This window comes from Episyrphus balteatus, chromosome 4 (genome assembly GCF_945859705.1).
Source record: "Episyrphus balteatus chromosome 4, idEpiBalt1.1, whole genome shotgun sequence".
Taxonomy (NCBI): domain Eukaryota; kingdom Metazoa; phylum Arthropoda; class Insecta; order Diptera; family Syrphidae; genus Episyrphus; species Episyrphus balteatus.
The window spans coordinates 4,229,972-4,253,381 of record NC_079137.1 but is presented as its reverse complement, the minus strand read 5'-3'; the positions used below and the strand labels follow the sequence as shown (position 1 = coordinate 4,253,381).

Below are 23,410 nucleotides of genomic sequence, written 5' to 3'. Positions count from 1 at the left end.
TATTACTCTTTTTCCTAATTATAAAAAGTTACCATTTTTCATGGAATGCCCCATCTATGAATTCTTTTGAAATTTTGTTCCTATGTACCCATTAAGTGTGCTTGAAGTTAGTCGCAGGTTTTTTCTAATTTGTTTTCCATTGTTCTAATTTTTTTTTGAAGAAAACACAATTAAGAAACGGGGGTATTAGAGCCAAAAAACTATTTATGACATAGCCTCCCTTATATTCGAAAATTAAATTTTTTTTTGTTACCGCTTAACAGTGGGTCCCGCCATAGGTCAAAAATAAAAAAAGTAAATGTCAATTTTTTAAAATCCAATGATTAAACAACGTTCTACAATCTCCCATCGAACCAAAACCAAAACCAAAATTTCTTAATAGCCATTCAAAGTCGGTATATAAAAAAAGGTACAGTTTTTTAATCGCTGCAGTTATAAGGTGTGAACTTGCGATAGTGATAGCGGGTGTTAAAAATTGTGAACAGTATTAAATTGTTATGGATATTAAACGAGAAGGTTAATACTTTCTAAAAACATAAATTATATTGTGAAATAGCATTAAGGCTAATTGTAATGGGGCTCGTTAGCGAAGCAATTTTGATCATTTTTATTTAGCTCAAATTTCATTAAATTAGAGATTTAGTTGATTTGCCTTCGAGTGCCCTCTACAATTTAAGTTCTCAAATGAAGAATACCGTCCTACCTTTCGAAATAATAGCGCCGTTTTTTTCCCTTTTCGAGTAATACGAGTTTAAATGACGATACACGAAGAAAAAAAATTACAACGTAAAACTAAAAAAATTCCATTTTGGCACTATTATTTTTATAAAAGACTGAACTAGAGGGTAAGGGTAAAGTGCTCCACTGACAGGCAGGTCCATTTCCGGCATTAACCATTTTTACTTGCGATATACAGTTGTGTTCAAAATAATAGTAGTGCCTGCAACAAAATAACACTTGTTATATTTACGGTGCTTCTATGGTTAAAAATTTAATTTCTTTGATGTCAAAGTTTGTAACGGTCAATTACTAATAAATGTATCGTAATTTTAAAGTGAAAAAGAAGGTGCCAAATCATTTATCAATGATTTTTGGTTGTTCTTTCGAATTTGACCTGTTCAAAATAATAGTAGTTAAAGTTATTTTTTAAGAATTTAAAAGCGGTTTATAACTTAGAATATTTATTTTTGGTTTAAAAGTAAGTACTCATATAATTTGAATAATTTTTCAACAAAAAACGATTTGTTTCGGTTTTAATCTATTTAAAGTTCGAAGAGCAAAACACTGCAGTTCGGATAACGGAAACTTATACGAAAGCTGCTTGAAGAAGGGAAAACCTACTTGGAAATTCAAGTTTATATTAGGATGCTCCCCTACTATGGTAGCCAATGCAATAAAGTCAACGAAAGACCCGAAACGCGCGGTAGAAAAAGAAAAAAGACCGCCGTAGATGACAGGAGTAATGTCCAGACGAGCAAAGTTGAGCCTTCTGCATCGTTGTTTCACATCCAGAAGGCTTTAAGCCTGGATTACAGTGCAGTGAAAATTCGGAGGCGAATGTTAGACACTAATTTGTACGCTTGAAGTCCACGAAAAGTTCCGCTGTTAACAAAGAAATATGTTTAAATTCTTAAATTTTCGACCCTCCATGTTTAACTGTTTCCGTCGTATACTTTGGAACATATTCCGTATTGGGTGGACGTCGGACGTATTCTGGAGATCCAGTACCACCAAAGGGGACAAATATGCTCTCATCAGTAAACAATATGTTACGCCATTACTTTGCTGGCCAGTTTATGTGGTCTTTTACAAACTGGATACGCTTTTTAACATGTTTCGCTGAACTTTTTGTGGACTTCAAGCGTACAAATTAGTGTTTAACATTCGCCTCCGAATTTTCACTGCACTGTAATCCAGGCTTAAAGCCTTCTGGATGTGAAACAACGATGCAGAAGGCTCAACTTTGCTCCTCTGGACATTACTCCTGTCATCTACGGCGGTCTTTTTTCTTCTTCTACCGCGCGTTTCGGGTTATTCGTTGACTTTATTGCATTGGCTACCATTGTAGGGGAGCATCCTAATATAAACTTGAATTTCCAAGTAGGTTTTCCCTTCTTCAAGCAGCTTTCGTATAAGTTTCCGTTATCCGAACTGCAGTGTTTTGCTCTTCGAACTTTAAATAGATTAAAACCGAAACAAATCGTTTTTTGTTGAAAAATTATTCAAATTATATGAGTACTTACTTTTACACCAAAAATAAATATTCTAAGTTATAAACCGCTTTTAAATTCTTAAAAAATAACTTTAACTACTATTATTTTGAACAGGTCAAATTCGAAAGAACAACCAAAAATCATTGATAAATGATTTGGCACCTTCTTTTTCACTTTAAAATTACGATACATTTATTAGTAATTGACCGTTACAAACTTTGACATCAAAGAAATTAAATTTTTAACCATAGAAGCACCGTAAATATAACAAATGTTATTTTGTTGCAGGCACTACTATTATTTTGAACACAGCTGTAGGTACTATAGGGCAAGTTTAGGATTCGTAAAAAAAATCGAACTCGAGATAACCATTTTACATGACATTACGATGATGGAGAATGCCAAAAAAGTGGGTCCGGCAATTCTGTCTGTCTGTCTGTCTGTCTGTAAGAACCTCGAGCTACAGCCTAAACTACTGGAGCTATTTTCTTCAAACTTGGTAGTTAACAGTTTTGGGTGATTCCCTAGAGGAGAAATTGAAATTTTTTTTTTAGGACCAAAACTAACGGTACCTGTCATATAACGGAAATAGAAAAGTTAATATTTTTCAAAAACGGCTCTAACGATTTTGATCAAAATTTTTGTGTGTAGTATTACACATAAGAGCCAACTTTTGAAATAAAAAAAATATTTTTTGAACCGTTACTAACGGTACCTGTCATAGAACGGTTTTTTCGATTTATGAATATCTCGTAAACGACAAAACAGATTTCAACCAAAATTTTTATACAGAAACGTTAAAACAAACTTAATTAAAAAACTTTAACAAATTTTCAAAAAACTCATTTTTGGATTTTTTAAAAATATTTCAAAATATTTTTTTGAAAAATCGTTTTTTTGAAAACGGGTTGATGAATTTCATCGAATTTTTGTTATTATGTGTTGAATAATATTTTCTTAAAAATGGCATACTAACTTTTTTTTTGAAAAATGTTATAAAATTTTTATATATAAAAAATTATTTTTTTAAAAAACGGATCTAACGATTTTCGAAATTTTTTTTCTAAAAATTACTTTTTATGCAAGAAATCAGACTGCATACTTGGTTTTGTGTAAAAGTTCCTTTAAATCGGTGTTTAATTAATTATAAAAACAGATTTTATTTTTTTGCTCTACTTATGAAACTCCTTAAAAATTACAAAATTTAGATTTTTTCTAATTTTTTTTGGTAAAAAGCTTCAACATAAGAGTTACTTTTACCATAAGAGCAAGTACGTGCGACCCCAGTCGTGCATTTTATTTTTTTATATTTTCAAAAAAAAAATTTTTTTACCTTTTTTTTATTTTTCTTGAAAATAACCAAAATTTTAAAAAACTGACTTGATGCATTTTTTTGCAATAATAAATCATATAAAATGATAATACAGGTGTTTCATTAAAAAAGAAAATGGTTATTATATTTTTGACCGCACTTTGTATGTTAGGTGACCCACTGTGCGCTTGTACAAGTTGTTGTCTGATATCTAAATTAAATAATTTGATATTCACATTGCAAATATTTGTATGCTCTACAGCCCAACAAGCAGTAACAAAATAGTGCAATGTGATTATCAACTCTCACAAATCACAAAGATAATTTCTTTGTTTAAGGGTATGCTAAAGAGCGATTTTTAAAGAGCAGTGATAGCAGTTAACAGGATTTAAAAAGAGCAGCTATTAATATCTTTTATTAAATCACTCTTTGTCTTTATATAGCAGCTACATTACTATTTAAATTTCTTCTTGATATGATTGAAAGTGACCATTGACGATTTTTATAATAAAAAATAATTAAAAACGTAACTTCTATATTTCGTCATCATCATGCTAAAATTTTGTCTACATCTTTGCTTTTTTCATTGTTAATCAAAATATTACATGTGAAAAAATAGAAAAGCAGTGAAATTTTAAAGGTCCGAGAACATTTTCTGAAAAAGAGCAGTGAAGTTTCAAAGAATAGAGAGCAGTATTGCTTATAAAAAAAACGTGAAATCTTTTAGAGCATAGAGCATTTTTTTCTTTTCTCCGCTCCCTGTTCGCTTGATCGCTTTTATAAGGCTGAGGAATGAGCAGTGATATTGAAGAGCAATCGCAACTGTTCTCTGCTCAGTGAAAGAGCAGAATGATTAAAAGCAGCTATCGCAAGAGCAGCCTCAGTTCTAGTGTTATTTTACACTCCTGCTCAAATTTATTTTAAAGTAAAGTCCTGCTATTACTTTATGCCACAGCATCATGGTTATTTTCTCAAATGAGACAATAGTGATCTTAAATTAAAGGTATGGAATAATATGTTTGTCGGGAAGATTTGGGGAGAGATTTGCTGAAGTCTGTCTGTTAACCCGCGAGCCTTTTAAAGAAGAGTCATAAAATTTCATGGAGTTAAATCTGCTTTACAACACCTACGGAGTTAGCGAGCCTTTCTAGACCTAAGTTAAGTACCCAAAAATACTTGACTGATGCCCTCGAACAGCATCTGGTTCCAATCACCCCTAGATTTGGTCCACAGTTTAGTCTGATGCACGATAATGCATGCTAGAGTAGTTTGAGAATATCTTCAAGATTTTAATATTCCAGCTTCGGATTAACCACACAGAAATCTGGATTTGAATTCAATAGAACATGTGTAGGAAATATTGAAAAGATTCATTCGCGACCGAAATCCACCTCCAAGCAGTCTTGATCAACTGAAAACATCAGTGAAAGAAGTGTTAAAACAAAACCTTCAAAAGTTAATTAGTGGAATGGACAAACGACTCCAGGTTGTCATATGCGCTAGAGGAGACTATACCAAGTATTGCATACAATTATGGGAAAGAACCGTCACCCGCTTCCATTTTTTTTTAAATTTTTCTTCTTAAAAATAAAAATTATTTTATAATCAGTTTTCAGACCTTGAATTGTTAAATTTGGTTTATCTTGAAAAATGATAAGTCTCTTCCTTACTGACCGCAAAAAGATTGAAGAAAAATAAAACAAAAAACAAAAACACAAACAAAATTTAGTTAAGTTGTACTTTATTTATATTTTTCCAATACCGAATGCATTTCGGAAGGCAATTGGCCTACCATCATCAGCGTAATACGCGTGAACAACGTATTACGTTCACGCGTATTACGCTGATGATGGTAGGCCAATTGCCTTCCGAAATGCATTCGGTATTGGAAAAATATAAATAAAGTACAACTTAACTAAATTTTGTTTGTGTTTTTGTTTTTTGTTTTTTGTTTTATTTTTCTTCAATCTTTTTGCGGTCAATAAGGAAGAGACTTATCATTTTTCAATATAATCGAGACCACAAATTTTGTTCCTTTTAACAGATTAACTTGTTAATAAAAATTTCGTTTTGTTATTGGTTTATCTTTTTTTTGGTTGATAATACTGTTGCAGTTTAGCATTTTTTCGACTTGTTAAACAATAACAAAACACAAAAAAATGCACCAAAGAATTTTAAAGCCTTTTAAAATAAGATGCAGGGGTATAACTTCAGACGAAAAATGTGTGCGTTAATTTTGAGCAGGAGTTTATGTTATTCAGTTCATCAAAAATGGCATTTCTGATGGCTTTTTGGCAATGTAATAGGCGCTTGATTTTGAAACTTCTTTAAAAATTGTATTTGACTTTAATTCTAATGACGCTGAAATCTTTTGTGACAATGTCACAGAAGTTTTTCACTGACAAATCTTTTAAGCAAAAACTTAACTGATTAATTTTAATTTCTAAAGCGTTTTGTATCTGTAACTGTGCCCCTAGAATTTTTTGTATCCAATGTTTTCATTTTTTTTTGTGTTACGTATTATTGTGACCCCTATTCAGTGGCGTACGTTGATTCGCCGGGGCCCCGGGGTAAGACTAAATTTTGGGGCCCCTTTGATATTTGGGGGCCCCTTAGTTAAAAAAAATTACGTATACGCCATAGTTTTTTTTTGGATGGCTTATTTATTTTTAGGTTTATTTTAATTTTTTAATATGTTCGTAATGCACTTTGCTATACTTACTTAAAATGTCTTTTATAAAAGTAGTAAACACTTGTACTAGGGGCCCCCAAAATTAAATATTTAGAGACCCCTAAAATAAAATTTCTTTTAGCTTAGAATTGATAGTTCTTGGGGCCTCTGTTCTGAAGTGATAAATATATGTTTTATTTTCCATCATCAGACATATTTTTTTTAATTGTGGGGCCCCTGAAAAATTATTTTTAGAGCTTCAAAATTAAGTGCTTAGACGCCCCTAAAATATAATATAATTTTTTTGGAGCCAAGAATTAATAGGTATTGGGGCCTCTGTTCTGAAGTAATATTCGGAATGCCACCAATAACGTAATGTTTTTATTTTGGGCCCTGATGTATTTATGTTGGAGCCCCTGAATTTATATTTATTTTCCATTTGATGGTTTTGAACCACTTTTGAAGATCCTCAAATAATATTTTTTTGCTTTTTTGGGGCCACTAATAATACAGTAAAATAAGGAGAAAAAAGGGGTAAATCTCGGAATGAATGTTAGTAGAAATTTTTTTTGCTCAATATCTTCCTTTTGCCATTCTATAACATATCTCAAAAGTCTAGAAAAATCTCATGTCCGCTTGTCGCGATTTCAAGGTCAAATCGCGAAATGGAGATTTTCAAAACTAGCAAAAATAGGCTATGGTATTATATACACATATGATACATGATTTCAAGGTATTTTTTAATGATGATTCCAAAAAATCTAAAATCAAGACAATCTGACGTCTCTGGAAAAAGTTATACCTGTTTTTCATCTGTCAACTCATATTATTATAACAGTTGCAAACTTACTGCCGAAAAACCCTTAAAAGTTATGATAGATGAACCAAATTTTGCATGAAGATTTTAGAATCCATCATTATTAAAAATCAAAACAATCCATTACGAAAAATATATATACCTACGAAATAATGGTATTTTTTGATGGAGGGGCAAATTTTAGGATATGCACTAAAGAAGATTCTTGTTCATCTTAGGAATAAGTGCTAATAGGCTAATTTTTTCATTTTAATCTTTGTTTGGATATTCTTTAACTACCCTCAAAAATCTAAAAAAATCTCATGTCCGGAAGTCCCAATTTTCTTGGTTTGAAGATAAGTTGCAGATTTAAAAAAATTGAAAAACTACACTTCAGATATTTGTGTCAGATCAACATGAATAAGGTGCATTACTTTTCAGGGATGGTCAGGTTGACTTGTTTGTGAGTTTTGTTGGAATAAGTGTTAAAAAATACCTTTAAATCATGTCGCTTATGTTGGTATACATATAAAAATTTAAACTTTTCTTATTAATTTTTTAAAATCTGCACCTTATTTTCAAACCAAGAAAATTAGGACTTGCGGACATGAGATTTTTTTAGATTTTTGAGGGTAGTTAAAGAATATCCAAACAAAGATTAAAATGAAAAAATTAGCCTATTAGCACTTTTTCCTAAGATGAACAAGAATCTTCTTTAGTGCATATCCCAAAATTTGCCGCTCCATCAAAAAATACCATTATTTCGTAGGTATATATATTTTTTGTAATGGATTGTTTTGATTTTTAATAATGATGGATTCTAAAATCTTCATGCAAAATTTGGTTCATCTACCATAACTTTTAAGGGTTTTTCGGCAGTGAGTTTGCAACTGTTATAATAATATGAGTTGACAGATGAAAAACAGGTATAACTTTTTCCAGAGACGTCAGATTGTCTTGATTTTAGATTTTTTGGAATCAGCATTAAAAAATACTTTGAAATCATGTATCATATGTGTATATAATACCATAGCCTATTTTTGCTAGTTTTGAAAATCTCCATTTCGCGATTTGACCTTGAAATCGCGACAAGCGGACATGAGATTTTTCTAGACTTTTGAGATATGTTATAGAATGGCAAAAGGAAGATATTGAGCAAAAAAAATTTCTACTAACATTCATTCCGAGGTTAAACCCTTATTTGACTGGATTATAATGTATTATTTGTGGTGGCAAAGATTTTTCAAGTAATATTTTTTGGGGCCCTTAGATAAAATTATAATTTTTCTTTTAAAAAAGCAGTTTATTTTTTTTTGAGGCCCCTGGGGTAACTTTTTTTTAAATCAATATACATATATTGTGTGGCTACCAATGCATTATACATTACACTGAATGTCATAATTTGTCTCACTGGTTACTTCGTAACTCAATTTATGCTAACAGTTTTTTCCCTGCATTGTCTCCAGTGGGGGCCCTGGGGTCGGTCGGGGGCCCCGGGGCACCGCCCCGCTTGCCCCAAGGGAGTGTACGCCCCTGCCCCTATTGACGCAAATTCTACGCAAACATTCTCGAATTCTTTTTATCTATAATTTCCATTGAAAATTGAGGTTTTTTCTCCCTCGTCATGAATAACTCGGTACAATCGCTTCTATAATAATGATGAACAAGTGTATATGCGGGGTGTAAATTATTATTTTTTTTTATTGATGCATCAAACACTCTTTCTGTACGCAAAGAGGCTTAATCAAAAGTAATATTTGGACTTCAATTTTATTATATATAAAGGTGCGACCGACGGTGGCGGTGTGGTGAAAAGAAGGATAGAAATGTGGTGGAAATTGAATAACATGGCATTTTGTTGGTTTTGTCGGTTTATTAATCTGCGGGAATTTGGTTCATTTCATATGAGTGTGTGAAGAACAAGAAAAAGAAAAATTTCATCCCAGAAAAAGCAATTTTATTATGCGGCCATGGGATGTGGTCCCATCAACATCATTCAATTGAGGATGGCGGGGGGAATGGGGGCAACAAAACAAATAATCTGTTGGATGATTGTAAAAACATTTCATGCGTTTACAACGTACAAGAGAAATGTTGAAATTGATTGAGAATTTGTATTAACAGAGGAAATGACGTAAATACGGCATCGCACACATCATAATTTATAACTTGATAAAAATACTATATGGAATTGTGATGATGATGACAAGACGACCGACTATGAAGCATGGTAGCGGCAGGTTCCTTTTTTGTTTTTATTTGAGTTTTGCAAAATTGTTTACACTTTTACCATTCAGAGACGTTAATTATTGTTTGTGGTTTATCAGAAATGACTTTGAGAAAAGTGGAAAACCACCACACAGCGGTATACAAATATTTTTGATGGAAAATATTTTATTTAAAAATGTATTGAAGTGCATCAAAGTGTTGAGAGAGATTTAATTCTTGAATTGACATTTAAAAATATTTACATATTTGCTTATGGCTCAGAAATTTATATTTTTAAAAACATTTTTCTTAATCCAGAAAACTGAATTTTTATGATTACATTTCTGTTCGGTTCGTGTTCTAAGAAAATATGTTTTCTATTTATCATTTCAAATTCAAACATATCGATCTGTCAGAAAATAAAAGTGGTATATTGTTTTCTATTTGATCTTTCTTTTTATAATATCGAAGTTTTAATTGAGTATTGAGTACCTACTGTTAACGTGTTGGATTTACAATTCAGTATGTGTACCAAATCATGTGCCCCGTCCAAATAAAGGAACATGTTATGTATATGCTAAGTAAATCCCATTTGTGAATAGTTCTATAAAAAAAAACCTTTAAAAATTAATGTTTTCAAAATTGTTCAATATCTACGTTATGTAAATGTATGGTACATATTTCATATAATGAGTACAGGATTCTATTCAAAATGTATCCTGTTAATTAAATCAGAACGGTAAATAAGCTACCCCCTCAGTAAATTTTACTGAGTAGATTTACAATTCAATAAATAAAATATGAACATTATTTTCAATGTCTAAACTACTCACTCAATATGTACATTAAATGAGTACACATGAGAGCAAAAGGTATGTACTCTTTAAAGGGTTATGTACTTAGTACAAATTTGTATGTACATGATTCAGATGTCATGACAGAGTTCATATTTTTAAGTGGTGAGTAAAAACTTTTTTGTACCGAATTCAGACTTTTATGTACTGTATTGGTTAACTTGTAAGAGTACTCATTGAATTTCTTGTTCGGCGTTATCATGAACTCAACTTTGAGGGGATCACAACTCTCGCACGTTACTACTTGACAATAGTTATCCGTGTGTCTGTGGTTCAATCGCCGGATTGAACTTAGTTAGCGGTGCGGTGGCAAGCTTTCCGGTTTAAGATTGTTCTATTTCTGAGGCCAACTTAATACTTGTGTTTTTGAATTTGATGGGTCCTGGGAAAAACAGCACAAGTCGTTCCAAATCAGATGCTTGCATGCACATTGCACACTTTTAGTATAGGTAGTTTAAAGGTGTTAAGTTGAAGAAAAATTTATAAATTATTTTTTTTCTTTGTAATAAAAACACTGTTAACTTGCTTGAAAAGTAGAAAAAATTGATAATTGAAATTTTTCAACGAGAATATCTCGAAAAATATATTTCGATTGCAAATAATTCAGCAACCAGTCTTCCAAGAAACTTTTGGTTTTCAGCTATGAATAGAGCTAAAAGAGACCTTTCTTTTGATGTCTCACTCGATGGATTTTGAACACTTTTTTTTAAATAAAATTTTTTTAGCAATGGGTTAACCTTGTTTTTTTTTCGAAAATCACAAAAAAAAAAACAAATTTGTAATTTTTTTGCATAACTAGATAGGCCTGATTATTGTGAACTCGTTTTTATAAATCAAAACTAACTTTTTTCGAGACTTTAATCCGAAAATATCTGCTTCCGAATGTAAGAAAAATAAATTCGATTGCAAATAATTTAGCAACCAGACCTTCAGCACCCCAAAAACTTTCAAAAAAGCTCATCGAACTTAATAAAACAAAACCCTTGCTCACCCAGTGTTATCTTACAGTTTTAAATTAATTTTAAGACAAAATGCTAAATCAAATTACCTAAGCTTCACCAAAACAATCATATTTGTTTCGATTTATTTAAAAACATTATGATTGAATTAAGTAACAGATTACAAAACATAGCTTCAAGCCACAAAATCCCAAAATCCCAAAATCAAATAATAAAAACCGTAAAAAAATAATCCCATTATACAAAATTGAAATTCTATCAAACTTAATAAATATCAAACCCCCTTTAGCTATACATCTGCATTATTGAAATGTCATTATAATCAATCATATAACCTTGTCCTTGAAAAATTGATAAAGACTTACCACCTAGTGGCAATAATTTTTCCTATCTCTTCCTATCATCTTTTTTTTTGTTGTTTGCAATTACGGCGTTAAAAAACCACGCGTCAGGCATTTTGTCAAACAAACCGATCAAAAAAATAACAATGAAGAATAACCACGATAACCGTAACCGCCTAAGCTCCTTCTTATGCCTTGATAGAACGTGGCTATCTGTAAAAGACTTTCTATTACATTTCTTTTTTTTATTTAATAAAAAATGAAAATGTCCTCCAATGTTACTCCCAAAGAAGGAGAATCGACTTTGACACATCGCAGTGTAAAATGATTATACACAGTTTCGTGGAATTTGAAATGGGTGCATATTGCTAGTGATGGGAGAGGCCATTTTGCCACTTTTTTTTTTTATATGAATGTGGGTGGAATGATGATGATAATGATGATGGAGTCCATGATTGGGTCTCCTTTTATTCGAAATAAAAAAAAAGAATGTAAGAAAAAAAGTAAAAACGTAACTGAAAGACGGGTTAGCAAAATGGGGTATTAAATAATATCAGAAAAGGAAATGCGACGGAAAAGGAAAAACGGAACGGAAAATGGATATCATACACACACATATTTTTGCAAAACACAAATAACTTGGAGCAACGACAAAAAAAAGAACGAAAGTATTTTTTGTGTTGTAGCGTAGGATTGGCATAGTTGGTTGTTTTGGTTATTTCTGTTTGAAAACAGATGGACATTTTGGTGGAGAATCTCATCGAAAACACTCTTCGAGGAATTGGTTCTTTGATTGTAATTTTCCTTCATATAATTCAAGAAAATGGCTCCTTTTCTTACAATTTTTCTTTTATTTTAATGGTTAAAAACTTCAGAATGTCAACATAAACCAGTTTGCAACCAATTTGAAACTAATTTGTAAAGAATCTTTAAACGAATTTTCTACTTTTTCGAAACTTATTTTTTAAACAAGTGTTCAATTATTGTTTAAAAAAAACTGCAAATGGTTACAACTGATTTGCAATCGATTTCAAAACACCTCGCGATCGATTTGAAACTTATTTGCAACTGTTTTAAAAATAATTTTCAATTAATTTAAACTTTTTTTAAATAGATTTGTAAATAATTTGAAATTCCTACGAATTTTGTTTACAACTGATTTATAACTATAATACAATCGATTTGAAATTAATTTGAAACCGATTTGAAACTCTTTTGCAATTGATTTTAACTTAATCCCTCCCCGGTTAAGTTAGTATCTAGACTGTCGTAATTCAATCCTAAAAATTGTAAAATATTTTTTATTCAGTTTAGTGATTCAAACACCCCACTGTTAGACAACGACCGACTACGACAGGACAACATTCAGCTTACGATGGCAATATTATTTTGAGCATAAATCAAAAACAGGAGCAAAACTTTAGGGACCGTATATATTTACATAACTGGCATAAACAACTCTTGGCAAAATGTGCAGAATGTGTGATAAAATAAAATGTTGAAACTAAGTCACGACACACAAAGAGAGAAGAGAGAAAGAATATACTTTATTCGTATATACGCGCCAACTTTTAGTTAGTGGGATTTTTCATGAGATACTTTTTTTTTTTTTATAGAATTGTGTGGTATTTTTCTATGCAAAATTAAACTAACTGACAACCAACAAGCACTCTAAAAATGAATAGATATAGTATATTTAGCATAATGTGATGTTCAAGGAATTTATTTTATTTTGTTTAAAAAAAAAAAAATGTTTTATTTAAAAAAAGTCAATTTTAAATAAAAATAAAAAGAGTTGTTTTCACAAAATACAAACGAACATTTTTAATTAAATTACAGCCTGAAGACTTGATTCGTTTAATAAGAGTTTTTTTTTCACAAGTTTGCTGTGAAATTGAAACTTATTTAGAGCAAATTTAAAAACAATTTGCACTTTAAATTCAAAATGCCAAAAATGTCTAGAAGCATTCAAATTATACTGAGTACCTACATGGTGCAAATTGTACTGATTAATGTGTTCTGATTAAAAATAGTTCATAAATGTTTTATACTTATGCACTCAGTACAGACATTTACGAAATTTACGCTCTTTGTGCACCTTTTTGAACTGAGTACTAATTGTTATGCATAGTCAGTACAAGCTTTTTGTACAATGTACTCTTAAAAGACTATTATGTACTGATTTCAGAGTCAAATTTATTCAGTATAGATTTGTGTGTACTCACAATTTCAGCGTTGTATTTACAGAGTACACATTTGTATGTGTTTAGTACAGAATTGAATGTACATTAACGACTTTTTTTGCCTTCTTTTTTGTGATAAATAAGAAGAAAATCTTTTATTTAGTTCTCCACATTAATAATGTAAGCATAACAATAGCTTCCCTGTTTAGGGCTAATATTTTTTTGTTCACTATGGTGTATACGTACTTTTTTATATTTCGTTATCATGATTTAAATATAGAAATATTCAATATCGTTGTATTTTTCCACTTAAAATTTGTTCCAAATAAGTTTTGATGGAACATTTTATTGTGATTAGTTCATTTCCCATCATTTTGCATAAATAATTTGCTAAAACAAAAAATATACATATTTATTGAACAAAAAAGTTTGACAAAAAGTTCAACATAAGTACTTATCATAAACTCAACTTAATTCCACTAACCTTTGATTTAAAGCTTAAATATTTATTTATTATTCGTTTATGCAACACAAACTGTAACTTAAATATACAAATAGAAAAAAAAAAATACGAAATGTATCCATTTTCCAACTAAACCTTTTTATACTTCATGTCCTCCTCATTCTACAAACTGTCCACATTTTGCGCAAAACATAGCAAAAATTATTAATTAATCACAATCAATATAGCGCATTTAAATTCGATCAGTAATTCATGTGAAAATTCCCTCTCATCCTCTCTCAACTAAATTTTCAATTATTTGTAACTCCCTTCTTTTTATAAATAAGGTTGGTTACATAGCAGGTACCTACATTCATTTTAAATTGAAATTCCATCACAATCAACCATTCTGTCGTGACCAGTCTATTTACATAGAGGTACACCAACCGCCATCTTATTATACAAAAACACAATTTCAATATTGAATTTAATTCCACGATAACAGCGGACATCACAACAACAATAACGAAATGGAAACAATGATTCCTGCTGACATTAATAATAACATTTAATTTTGCAGAATTAAAGTAATCTGCACGCGTTTTGTAATTGAAAAAAAAATGTGAATAAGTACAACACACATACACATGCCACCTGCTCTCGAAGTAACAGTAAATATAGATACACAAAGAACGCTTTTCATTCTAACCTCAAAAATCCATACAATTTCTGGTAGAAAAAAAAATTTATTGCATATTTTAAACAATAGTCGCTAGTGTAGTAAAAGGAAGAACTAATTGGAATAGGGTTGCCATGGTTGTGTTTTTTTTTTTTCTATTTTTCTCTATCTGACATGTGCCTTCTGCAGCTGATGACAAGAAAATCAAAATAATAAAATCCACTCTGCATAAAAAACAAAACTGTGAATCGAACAGGGAATAAAATTGCCACTGCAAATTCTGTAAAGAAAAAGTTTAACCTTGTTTGTGTTCTTTTTTTTCTATGCACGGTGCTTATAACCTTGTACGAGTACAATATGGAAATTGAATAAAATAGAGAAAAATGTGGAAAGAATTTTTTCACTTGCACTTGTCATTTATGTATGCATATGTTACGACTTATGAGCATTTGAAAATAATAATGGATGCATTTTGAACACAAGTGAAATATTTTAGTTAAGTTAAAGATGTTCAATTTATAAAGTAACTAAGTCATCAAATTGTGAGCAAGCTCGTAATTAGCTATTTTAGCTTCATTATGTAGAATTTGCAATTACAGTCTTTGTAGATTTTTATTTTGAGGTAACATGGCCTGTTCAAAAAGATGAACCGTCGGTCGGACCGCCTTCAAAGTAAATGTTTTGAATTGACCTTGTGAAGATCTCTTGCAGGGCAATTCCCACCCGTGACAAATTAAAAACTCATTTTTTGTGTGTATAAAAACTAACTTTTATGTTAATGCAAATATTTTGCATACAAAACCGAAGGGAAAGGAAACATTAAATTCATTGAACAAATGTCCCACCCGTGACGATGGAATACCCTTACTAGTAAACTAACGTTAAGCCAAATTGTAAATAGCACTTTCGATAAAAAAATAAAATGCACGACTGGGTCGCACGAACTTGCTCTTAGAGTTGAAGTTGCTTAAGTTTTTAAGACTTTTTATATAGAAAGTTGGGAATTGGTATTGGGTAAATATATAAAAACAAAAACAAAAAAAAAAAACAAATAAAAAATTGACCAGTGGTCAACTTCTTTCCGCTCATCTCCCTCCTTGTATACGAACAACGAATTGTTGTCATACGAATAGAGTTGGAGAAAAAGTGAAAGAAACCGAATGAACAATAACAGACTTGTCTGAGTTAATAAAAATGCTAGTCGGTTCAAGTGAACTTGATAATTGGAAAACCTGTTCGGGGTTATGAATTCTCAAGTGGCAGCGGTGGTGCGAAGCGTAGTGCGTCGGCCTCCCAACCGCTAGGTCGTGAGTTCAAGCCCAGCTCGGGCAATTTTCAAAATCAATTGAACATAAGCGACTTAGCACCACTGAAAGGAGTCTGATGATCGGGTTGGTCCCCGTGAAATAGCTATAACTCCAGCCTATGAACTTGGTGGTAACACACACAAGTTGTTGTTGTTCATTCAAATTCCTCAAAATAAAAAAAAAATAAAATACATTTTTCAAAAAAATAAAACAATATCTGAAATCAAATCGCCCCACAAAACAGGTACGCAGTTTTATTTGATATATCAAGGTGCATTTTTAGAAAAAAAAATTTCAAAATCGTTAGAGCCGTTTTTTAAAAAACTAATTTTGTATAGATAATTTTTTGAAAAAAAAAAGTTTTAAAATAAAATTGGTATGCTATTTTGTAAATCAATCACTAATCGACATCTAAAAACAAAATTTCAAAAAAATTCATTGTCCCGTTTTCGAAAATTTGATTTTTCAAAAAAAAGTTTTCAAAATTTTTTTAAAAATCCAAAAATTATTTTTTTCAAAATTTTATTTTTGGCTTATATTTAAAGTACATATATAAATGCTTTTGTATAAAAAATTTCGTTGAAATACAATAAGCAGTTTTGCAGAAAATCCGATTTGAAAAAAGCGGTCCTATGGCAGGTACCGTTAATAATGATTTTCAAAAAAAAAATTTTCTTCAAAAGATAAACCTCATTTAAAAACTAACATTTGAATTTTTTTTTTTTAAATCGTTTGAGCCGTTTTCGTGAAATTAAACTTTTCCGAAATTTTTGTACGACAGGTACCGTTATTTTTGGACCAAAAAAATTAATTCCAAAAACCCCTCTGGAGAGCCTCCAAAAAATGCTACATACCAAGTTTGAAGTCAATCGGTAAATCCGTTCAGGCTGTAGCTCCTTATACAGACAGACTGACAGACAGACGGACTTCCGGGACCCACTTTTTTTGGAATTCTCTACCATCGTAATGTCATGGAAAAATGTTATCTCCCCTTTTTTTTTGTACGAATGCATAACTTAATATATAGTACCTATATCGCAAATAAAAATATTGAATTGAAATCTTTTGATGACAATTTTTCATTCCAAATACGTTTCAAATGAGTTTGAATTTGAAAGTTCCAATCAATCAGTCAATTTAATATTAATTAATTTATTTTTTTGTTTATTCAACCCAGCGAATTTATAATCTGACTCAGTAGTTTTAAAATTCCTCAAATTTGATTAAATAAACCTTTTGGACGGCATTTTGGATTTTTATTTTTCACTTTCTATTTGGTGTTAAAAAAAAATTATAAAACCATAAAAATCTATCAAATTAAATTTTTGATATCTTACAATTTAACAGGTCAAAAAAATTGAAAAAATATATCAATTTTTCAATTACTTTTCAAAATTTAGCACATAGGCATAGGTACTAGACTGACTTATTGATAAAAAGATATATTAATAATTTTGTTTTAAATGTTTAATCCATCCAATTTTAAAAATGACGTTATTTTGTGAAAACTCATTTAATTTGTAAAGTAGTTTCAAAAACTGCAAAAGGTAAACTTAGTTTGATGATTGACGTACTTTCAATATTTCTCCAAATGCAATCTTTTTTTTTTTCTGGCCTCTTCATGATTAGGTCAATTTAAATAACCCCATCATCGATTGGTTTTGCAATACAAGTAAATCTCAATATAGTATCTCACCGCAAGCAATTAAACTCTAATCCTATTGCTCACGTAAATCATTTTGTCTACGTAAATTTACTTATAAAGAGATTTATTTAAAAATATTAAGGTCTTTCATCCCTCCCCCAACTAAGCAAATGTAAATAAATAAAGAAGAGGAGTTCTGAAAACAAAAAGTTAAAATCAATACTTGAATCAAACTTAAAAAACAATATCAGTTATGACGCAATTGCAATTTTCTATCCAAACTTGACCTTTTGTCTTAAGATTAGAAGATTCTTGCCATGATATTTGGCGTTACTTTGAATTTGACATTTCTAAGTAACATATGAGTACTTCCTCTGTACAACTTGATAACAATTTGCCAAAATAGGTGACAACCTCTACCTCTTGTTGAGTCAATAAAAATCAAAGTTAATGGTTTCTTACTTTTACATATTTGTTAACTTAAATAAATTTACTGAAAATCGATATATTCAATAAATAAATTGGCAATCAATGCCAAAGTGTATTTTGTGTAGGAAGGTGCTCCATATCCACAGTATGCATTACATTTACCTTTTGCCAGGTATAATAAAGATTGATTACTTCAAGTCGTTGTCGTCGTCAGTTGACATCAGCCTTTGACATTTTCTCTTTGAGATAATTTATTTATACAGACGATAGACATGTAGGTTTATTTTTTCTATAGATGACTTACATAGATAAGCAGATGAATGTACACCATAAAAATAAAATTATTTTATATTATTTCTTTGAGAAAAAGTTACAAGTGCTTAACAAAATGACTAATCAGATTTATTTATGGAAAAGTCGAATATTGAATTGAATTGAATAATAATTGTTTGAGTATAAAATAACTCAAACTCACTTTCAAAACAGTCATTTGATATTTTGTGCAAATAGCTTTCAAAAAAAATTTGTTTTTGTATTTCAATTTTAGAGCTCTTTTGAGTGGTTCCACGAACATGATTTATTTCCTAACTCCTAAGTAATGTTTTGTTTTCTTGAGAAACTAAAAACACAAAAAAAAAATAAAACAAAAATTACAAAATTGATTGAGAAATTGTGGTGCTCTTTCTGTGTTTTTGAATGAAAATATTATTTGTACATGCATCGATCGATAAAACAAAATAAAACAAATTTCATGAATGAATTATTCCCAATCTAAAGATGCCTGCGTCATTTGGTTTGGTTATTTTGACTTTATTACAATGTTTCATTTGATTTTTATTTATTTAAAAATACCATTTGGAACGGATTCGAAGATATTCCACAACCTCAAAATCGCCTCTATTTTTCCCACCCGTGACAGTAGAAAATGCCATGGCTCTTTTCAAAAAGCAATCAAATTGACATAATTTTCTTTACCCAGTTTAAATAAAAAAAAAAACAAATTTTACTGTTGCTAGTATGGGAAATAATAAATTAATTGTACAAGTGTCCCACACGTGATGATGGCATCTTCCAAAGCAAAAATTTTACAGAAAAAATCATCAAAATTAAATCTGTACTTTGTTAAGTTAAAAGTACACAATTTTTAACATTTCTAAACAATAAATATATTTTCATACAGAAAAATTAGGAAAATTCTAAACAACTTGTAAGATACTTTAGTGTGGACTAGAATTAATGAACAAACATGTCAGTTAGGATTCAATTTTAAATATCATTTTTCAAACATAATATATTTCCATTTTCATACAAAAAAAAAAAAAAAACAAACACTTAAAAAAGCAAACAAGACAAATTACAAACATAAAGTGCTTTGATTGTAAATTGTCTTGTATGTATTCAAATAATATCAAGAACACTAAATATTTGGCACTTTAATTGACCAAATCAAAAAACATTTTTTACTCCAATGTGTTCTTATATGCATGAAAAATCTTCTAAGACGTAATTTCTCAAGCAAATCGAAGTCAATTTGTTTCCGAATGCTATGTGGGCTTTAAGTTTTATGAGTTTCATTTTCTCCTCTCTGCCTCTTTAATGTTCATATCACATCAAGACTGTGAATAACATTTGTCCTGAAAGATGGTTATGGTAGAAGACCATTTATAATTAAACATCACCAAGGCCGTAGTTGGGAAAAACTTAATGCAGTTTTATCGCAATTGCTTTGAATATTACGTCTGCTTAGTTTAATCAAAATCGTTAGAGCTGTTTTCGAGTAATTTGCTTCAACTTGAAAAATTTGTGTGGAGCGAGATATAAAAAAAAACAAAAAAAAAAAACAACTTTCAGGATTCTATAAAAATCATCTGTACCAATTTCGTACCACTCGTTTAAGCTGTGGAAATGTGTACAGATGGACGCACAGACGCAATGACGGAATTGCGACACCCACTTTATCGGAGTTCTCCATCATCACAAAGTTGGTTTTGATTAAATCCACAATTTTTTTTTTCGATACGAAACCAATACTTGCCTTATAGAGCCAGTGAAAACAAAAAAGAAATATATTCCACCCGTTTGATTATTCTATGACTACGGTTTTTGTTTTCTCTTGTGTACTATAATGACCACATATTGTTCTTGGTTTGCTAATCATATTCAGGATGAGTTTTGGTCAAGATTGGATATGTGGTGAATTTATAAGCAAATTATGACCATACTTGTAGTTAGTTAGTTTTGCAATTGACATTGAAATAACGCAATTTATTCGAAAGAAAAATGAAGATTCGCATCTGAGGTTTTGGTTAAAAAAAAAAAAAAACTTGGAAAACCCCAAAGATAAAAAGGAAGTAAAAAGAATACAATTAACTGAGAATGTTGCTTACTTTATATTTATGTAAAATAAAACAAAAATCTCTTTACTCTTTTGTGATGCAAAAGAAGATGAAAGACTCATCTCATGCAGTCTAAGCTGAAAATATTGACTGCGAACTTTTGACTTCTTTAATTCATAATAAATAATATTTTAATTTTAAAATTACAAGAAACCAAGATTTCTTGCAAATCAATTCAAAAGTTTGTTTTTTTGCGAGAGAGTCCCACCCGTGACATTTGTTTGTGTAAGAAACCAAATAATTTGTATACAATTATGAAATAAATACACAAGGTGTTCGTACTAAACTTAACCCTAGGTACTTCGAAATCATGTCTTTATTAATTTTTTCCCACCCGTGCCGCTTCGTGGTAGAAAAATTACTCCTACTGACATTTTGACAGTGACATAACATAAAAAAAAAGTATGAAATTTGTTTGAAATAAAATTACACTGTCCCTATTGAAAGAACCCAATCAAACTACTTACAAAATCTTAAAAAAAGGTTATGAAAAGGGTTTAAATACTTAACAACTAATATAAATTGAATTGACAAATTAATGGACAAAGAATACCTACTCCCACCATAATATAAATTTTTAAACAGGAACAAGTGTTCAATATTCAGTAAAGTAGATTCGATGACCAAACTCATTAATAATTCTCAATTCATTGAGCAAGGAACTGAAGATTGAAATATTTATTATTATTAAAAAAAAAGAAAAGAAAAAAATCTTTAGAACTTTGAAGAAGGAAAAAATGTGTAGAAAATAAGGTTACAAAGTTACTCCTTAATGATAATAATTTTTGCAGTAACTTCGAAATTAGTTTTTTTTTTCTCTCTCTTTGATGGACGTTTTAACAAAATTGGAACATGAAGCTATTATATTTATGTTTAAGATGATTTTTAATTGAATGACTTTCTTTTTCAAAGAAGGATAGAATGCGTAGGTTTCTAAATCAGGGGTCGAATTACGGCATACGTTCGTTAACGAATGGTTGCTATGTGTCCCTATCGTTTTCTAATAAATAAATAGGGACAGAAATAGTCAAAACGTTAACGTATGATCGTAATCGTGTGCCGTAATTCGACCCCAGGTTTAAAGATGATTGAAAAATAAGCTTTTCATTAGTTTAAACTTGTTTTCTTTCGTCAATCTCACTTTTTTTCATATTTTGGAAATAATCAAACAATTTCCTTTCTAATTTTTTGTTTCTTTCTTTTTTTTCTTCCAGAACTCCAAACTTCATCACCTTGTCCAACCTATAAGAGGCTAAAACCTCTACAACTAAGGACACCAAACAATCAATCTCAAAGAAGAAACCAAAAACAAAAAGCCACAAAAATGTCCTCCACAACTCCGCCTCAATCACAAGAGGACAATACCTCCTCTCCAACAACTATCAATCAAACAAATAATAATAGCAACAACAACAATAACAACACTACCACAACAACGACCCATACGGGCTCGAATAGTGGCACAAACAGCGTTGACAAACTATCTCCAGATCAAGATATCTTTATAAATCCTGTCGATGGCCTTCCCTCTCAGCATCCAACTCTACCCGAACTGGATGCCACAAATGAACACAACGAAGTCGATTTGGATTCATTCGATGATCTGCCCACGTCGATAATCGTAACAAACATTCATTCGGAGGTGTTTGCCAGCGACCAAATGAAAGCACAGATGGAAGACCTCTTCCGAACATTCTCGGAAGCGGCTACATTCCAATGGTTACGTAGCTTCCGAAGACTGCGCGTGAATTATGACAATGCTATCGATGCGGCTAATGCCCGCATCAAGCTGCACCAATTTGAATTCAATAAAAAGACGATAATAAGTTGTTATTTTGCCCAGCCTGTGACGCCTGTGTCACACAAGAATCTCCAGCCACCAGCACCGGTAAAACAGTTTCTCATTTCGCCACCAGCGAGCCCTCCAGCTGGCTGGGAACCGCGAGAGGAAAATGAACCATTGGTAAATCATGATTTGTTGGCGGCATTGGCTAGTCTCACTCCCGGTGAGAGCCATGAGCTGCATCCTCAGACCGAAGACCAGCCGGCAATCATTGTGCACACAGCTAAACTACAAGACAGCAGCGGTGGTGTGGTTGCTGCTCCAAAGCAGGCAATAGTTCACACCAAATGCCCAGAGCGGGCGTAAAACTGTACACTGAAAAAAAAAACATGTTACTTCTTTCGAACCAGATAAAGAAAATCATAGAATTTAGAGGTTTACTACTACTACACACACACACATATATATACAAATACATATATACAAGAAAATGATATACATATATACAAAAAAAAAAAGAAAATAACCATATAAATCGAATAAAACAAAACTGATTATAGAAAGTTGATGAAAATATTAAAAAACAAAAAAAAAAAATTAACAAAACAAAAATGTTATACATTTTTTGTGCTAAAAAATTTAAAAAAATTGAAAAAAAAAATGTTTATCAAGAATAAAAAAAATTATAGGTATTTTAAATGAATTTTTATTAAATGGAATAATATTTTTCAAAAAAAAAAAAAAATCAATAAATAAAATGATATAATTGTTATTGTAATGTAAATAATGTTGAATTAACAAAAATAAAAAAAAAATGATACAATTACAAAAATATCAAACACTAAATATCTCTAGAGATGTGAAATTTTAATTAAAACAAAAAAAAAAATCCATTGTAATAAAAAAAAATTAAAAATAAAAGAAAACTAGTTATGTTAAATCAGAAAGTAAAATATATTAAAAAAAAATTAGCGTTTTAAAAATATTGCAAAAACTTTTTTTGTAAATAAATAAATATTTTTTTATACACACATAAAACATGAAAAAAAAACATAATAAAACATTTAAACATAAAATATATTTTCATTTAATGTTAAAAAAAAAACTTATTTGTGTATAATAATTTTAAAATAATAAAAAAAAATATGTAATATTAGATAAACACACAAATTTTTTAAAAAACATTCGGCTG

General features: G+C 30.4%; 1 protein-coding gene across 1 annotated transcript in view; it reads left to right on the top strand.

The window, feature by feature from the left end:
* LOC129920210 (protein sarah) overlaps window positions 1-22,924 on the top strand; it is a 79,760-nt gene extending 56,836 nt beyond the window's left edge. Inside the window, exon 2 of the mRNA XM_056001459.1 lies at window positions 21,650-22,924. Within this exon, the coding sequence (XP_055857434.1) occupies window positions 21,760-22,584 (825 nt within the window). The 5' untranslated portion in view covers window positions 21,650-21,759 and the 3' untranslated portion in view covers window positions 22,585-22,924. The remainder of the gene's footprint in view (window positions 1-21,649) is intronic.
* Window positions 22,925-23,410: the final 486 nt, after the last annotated feature.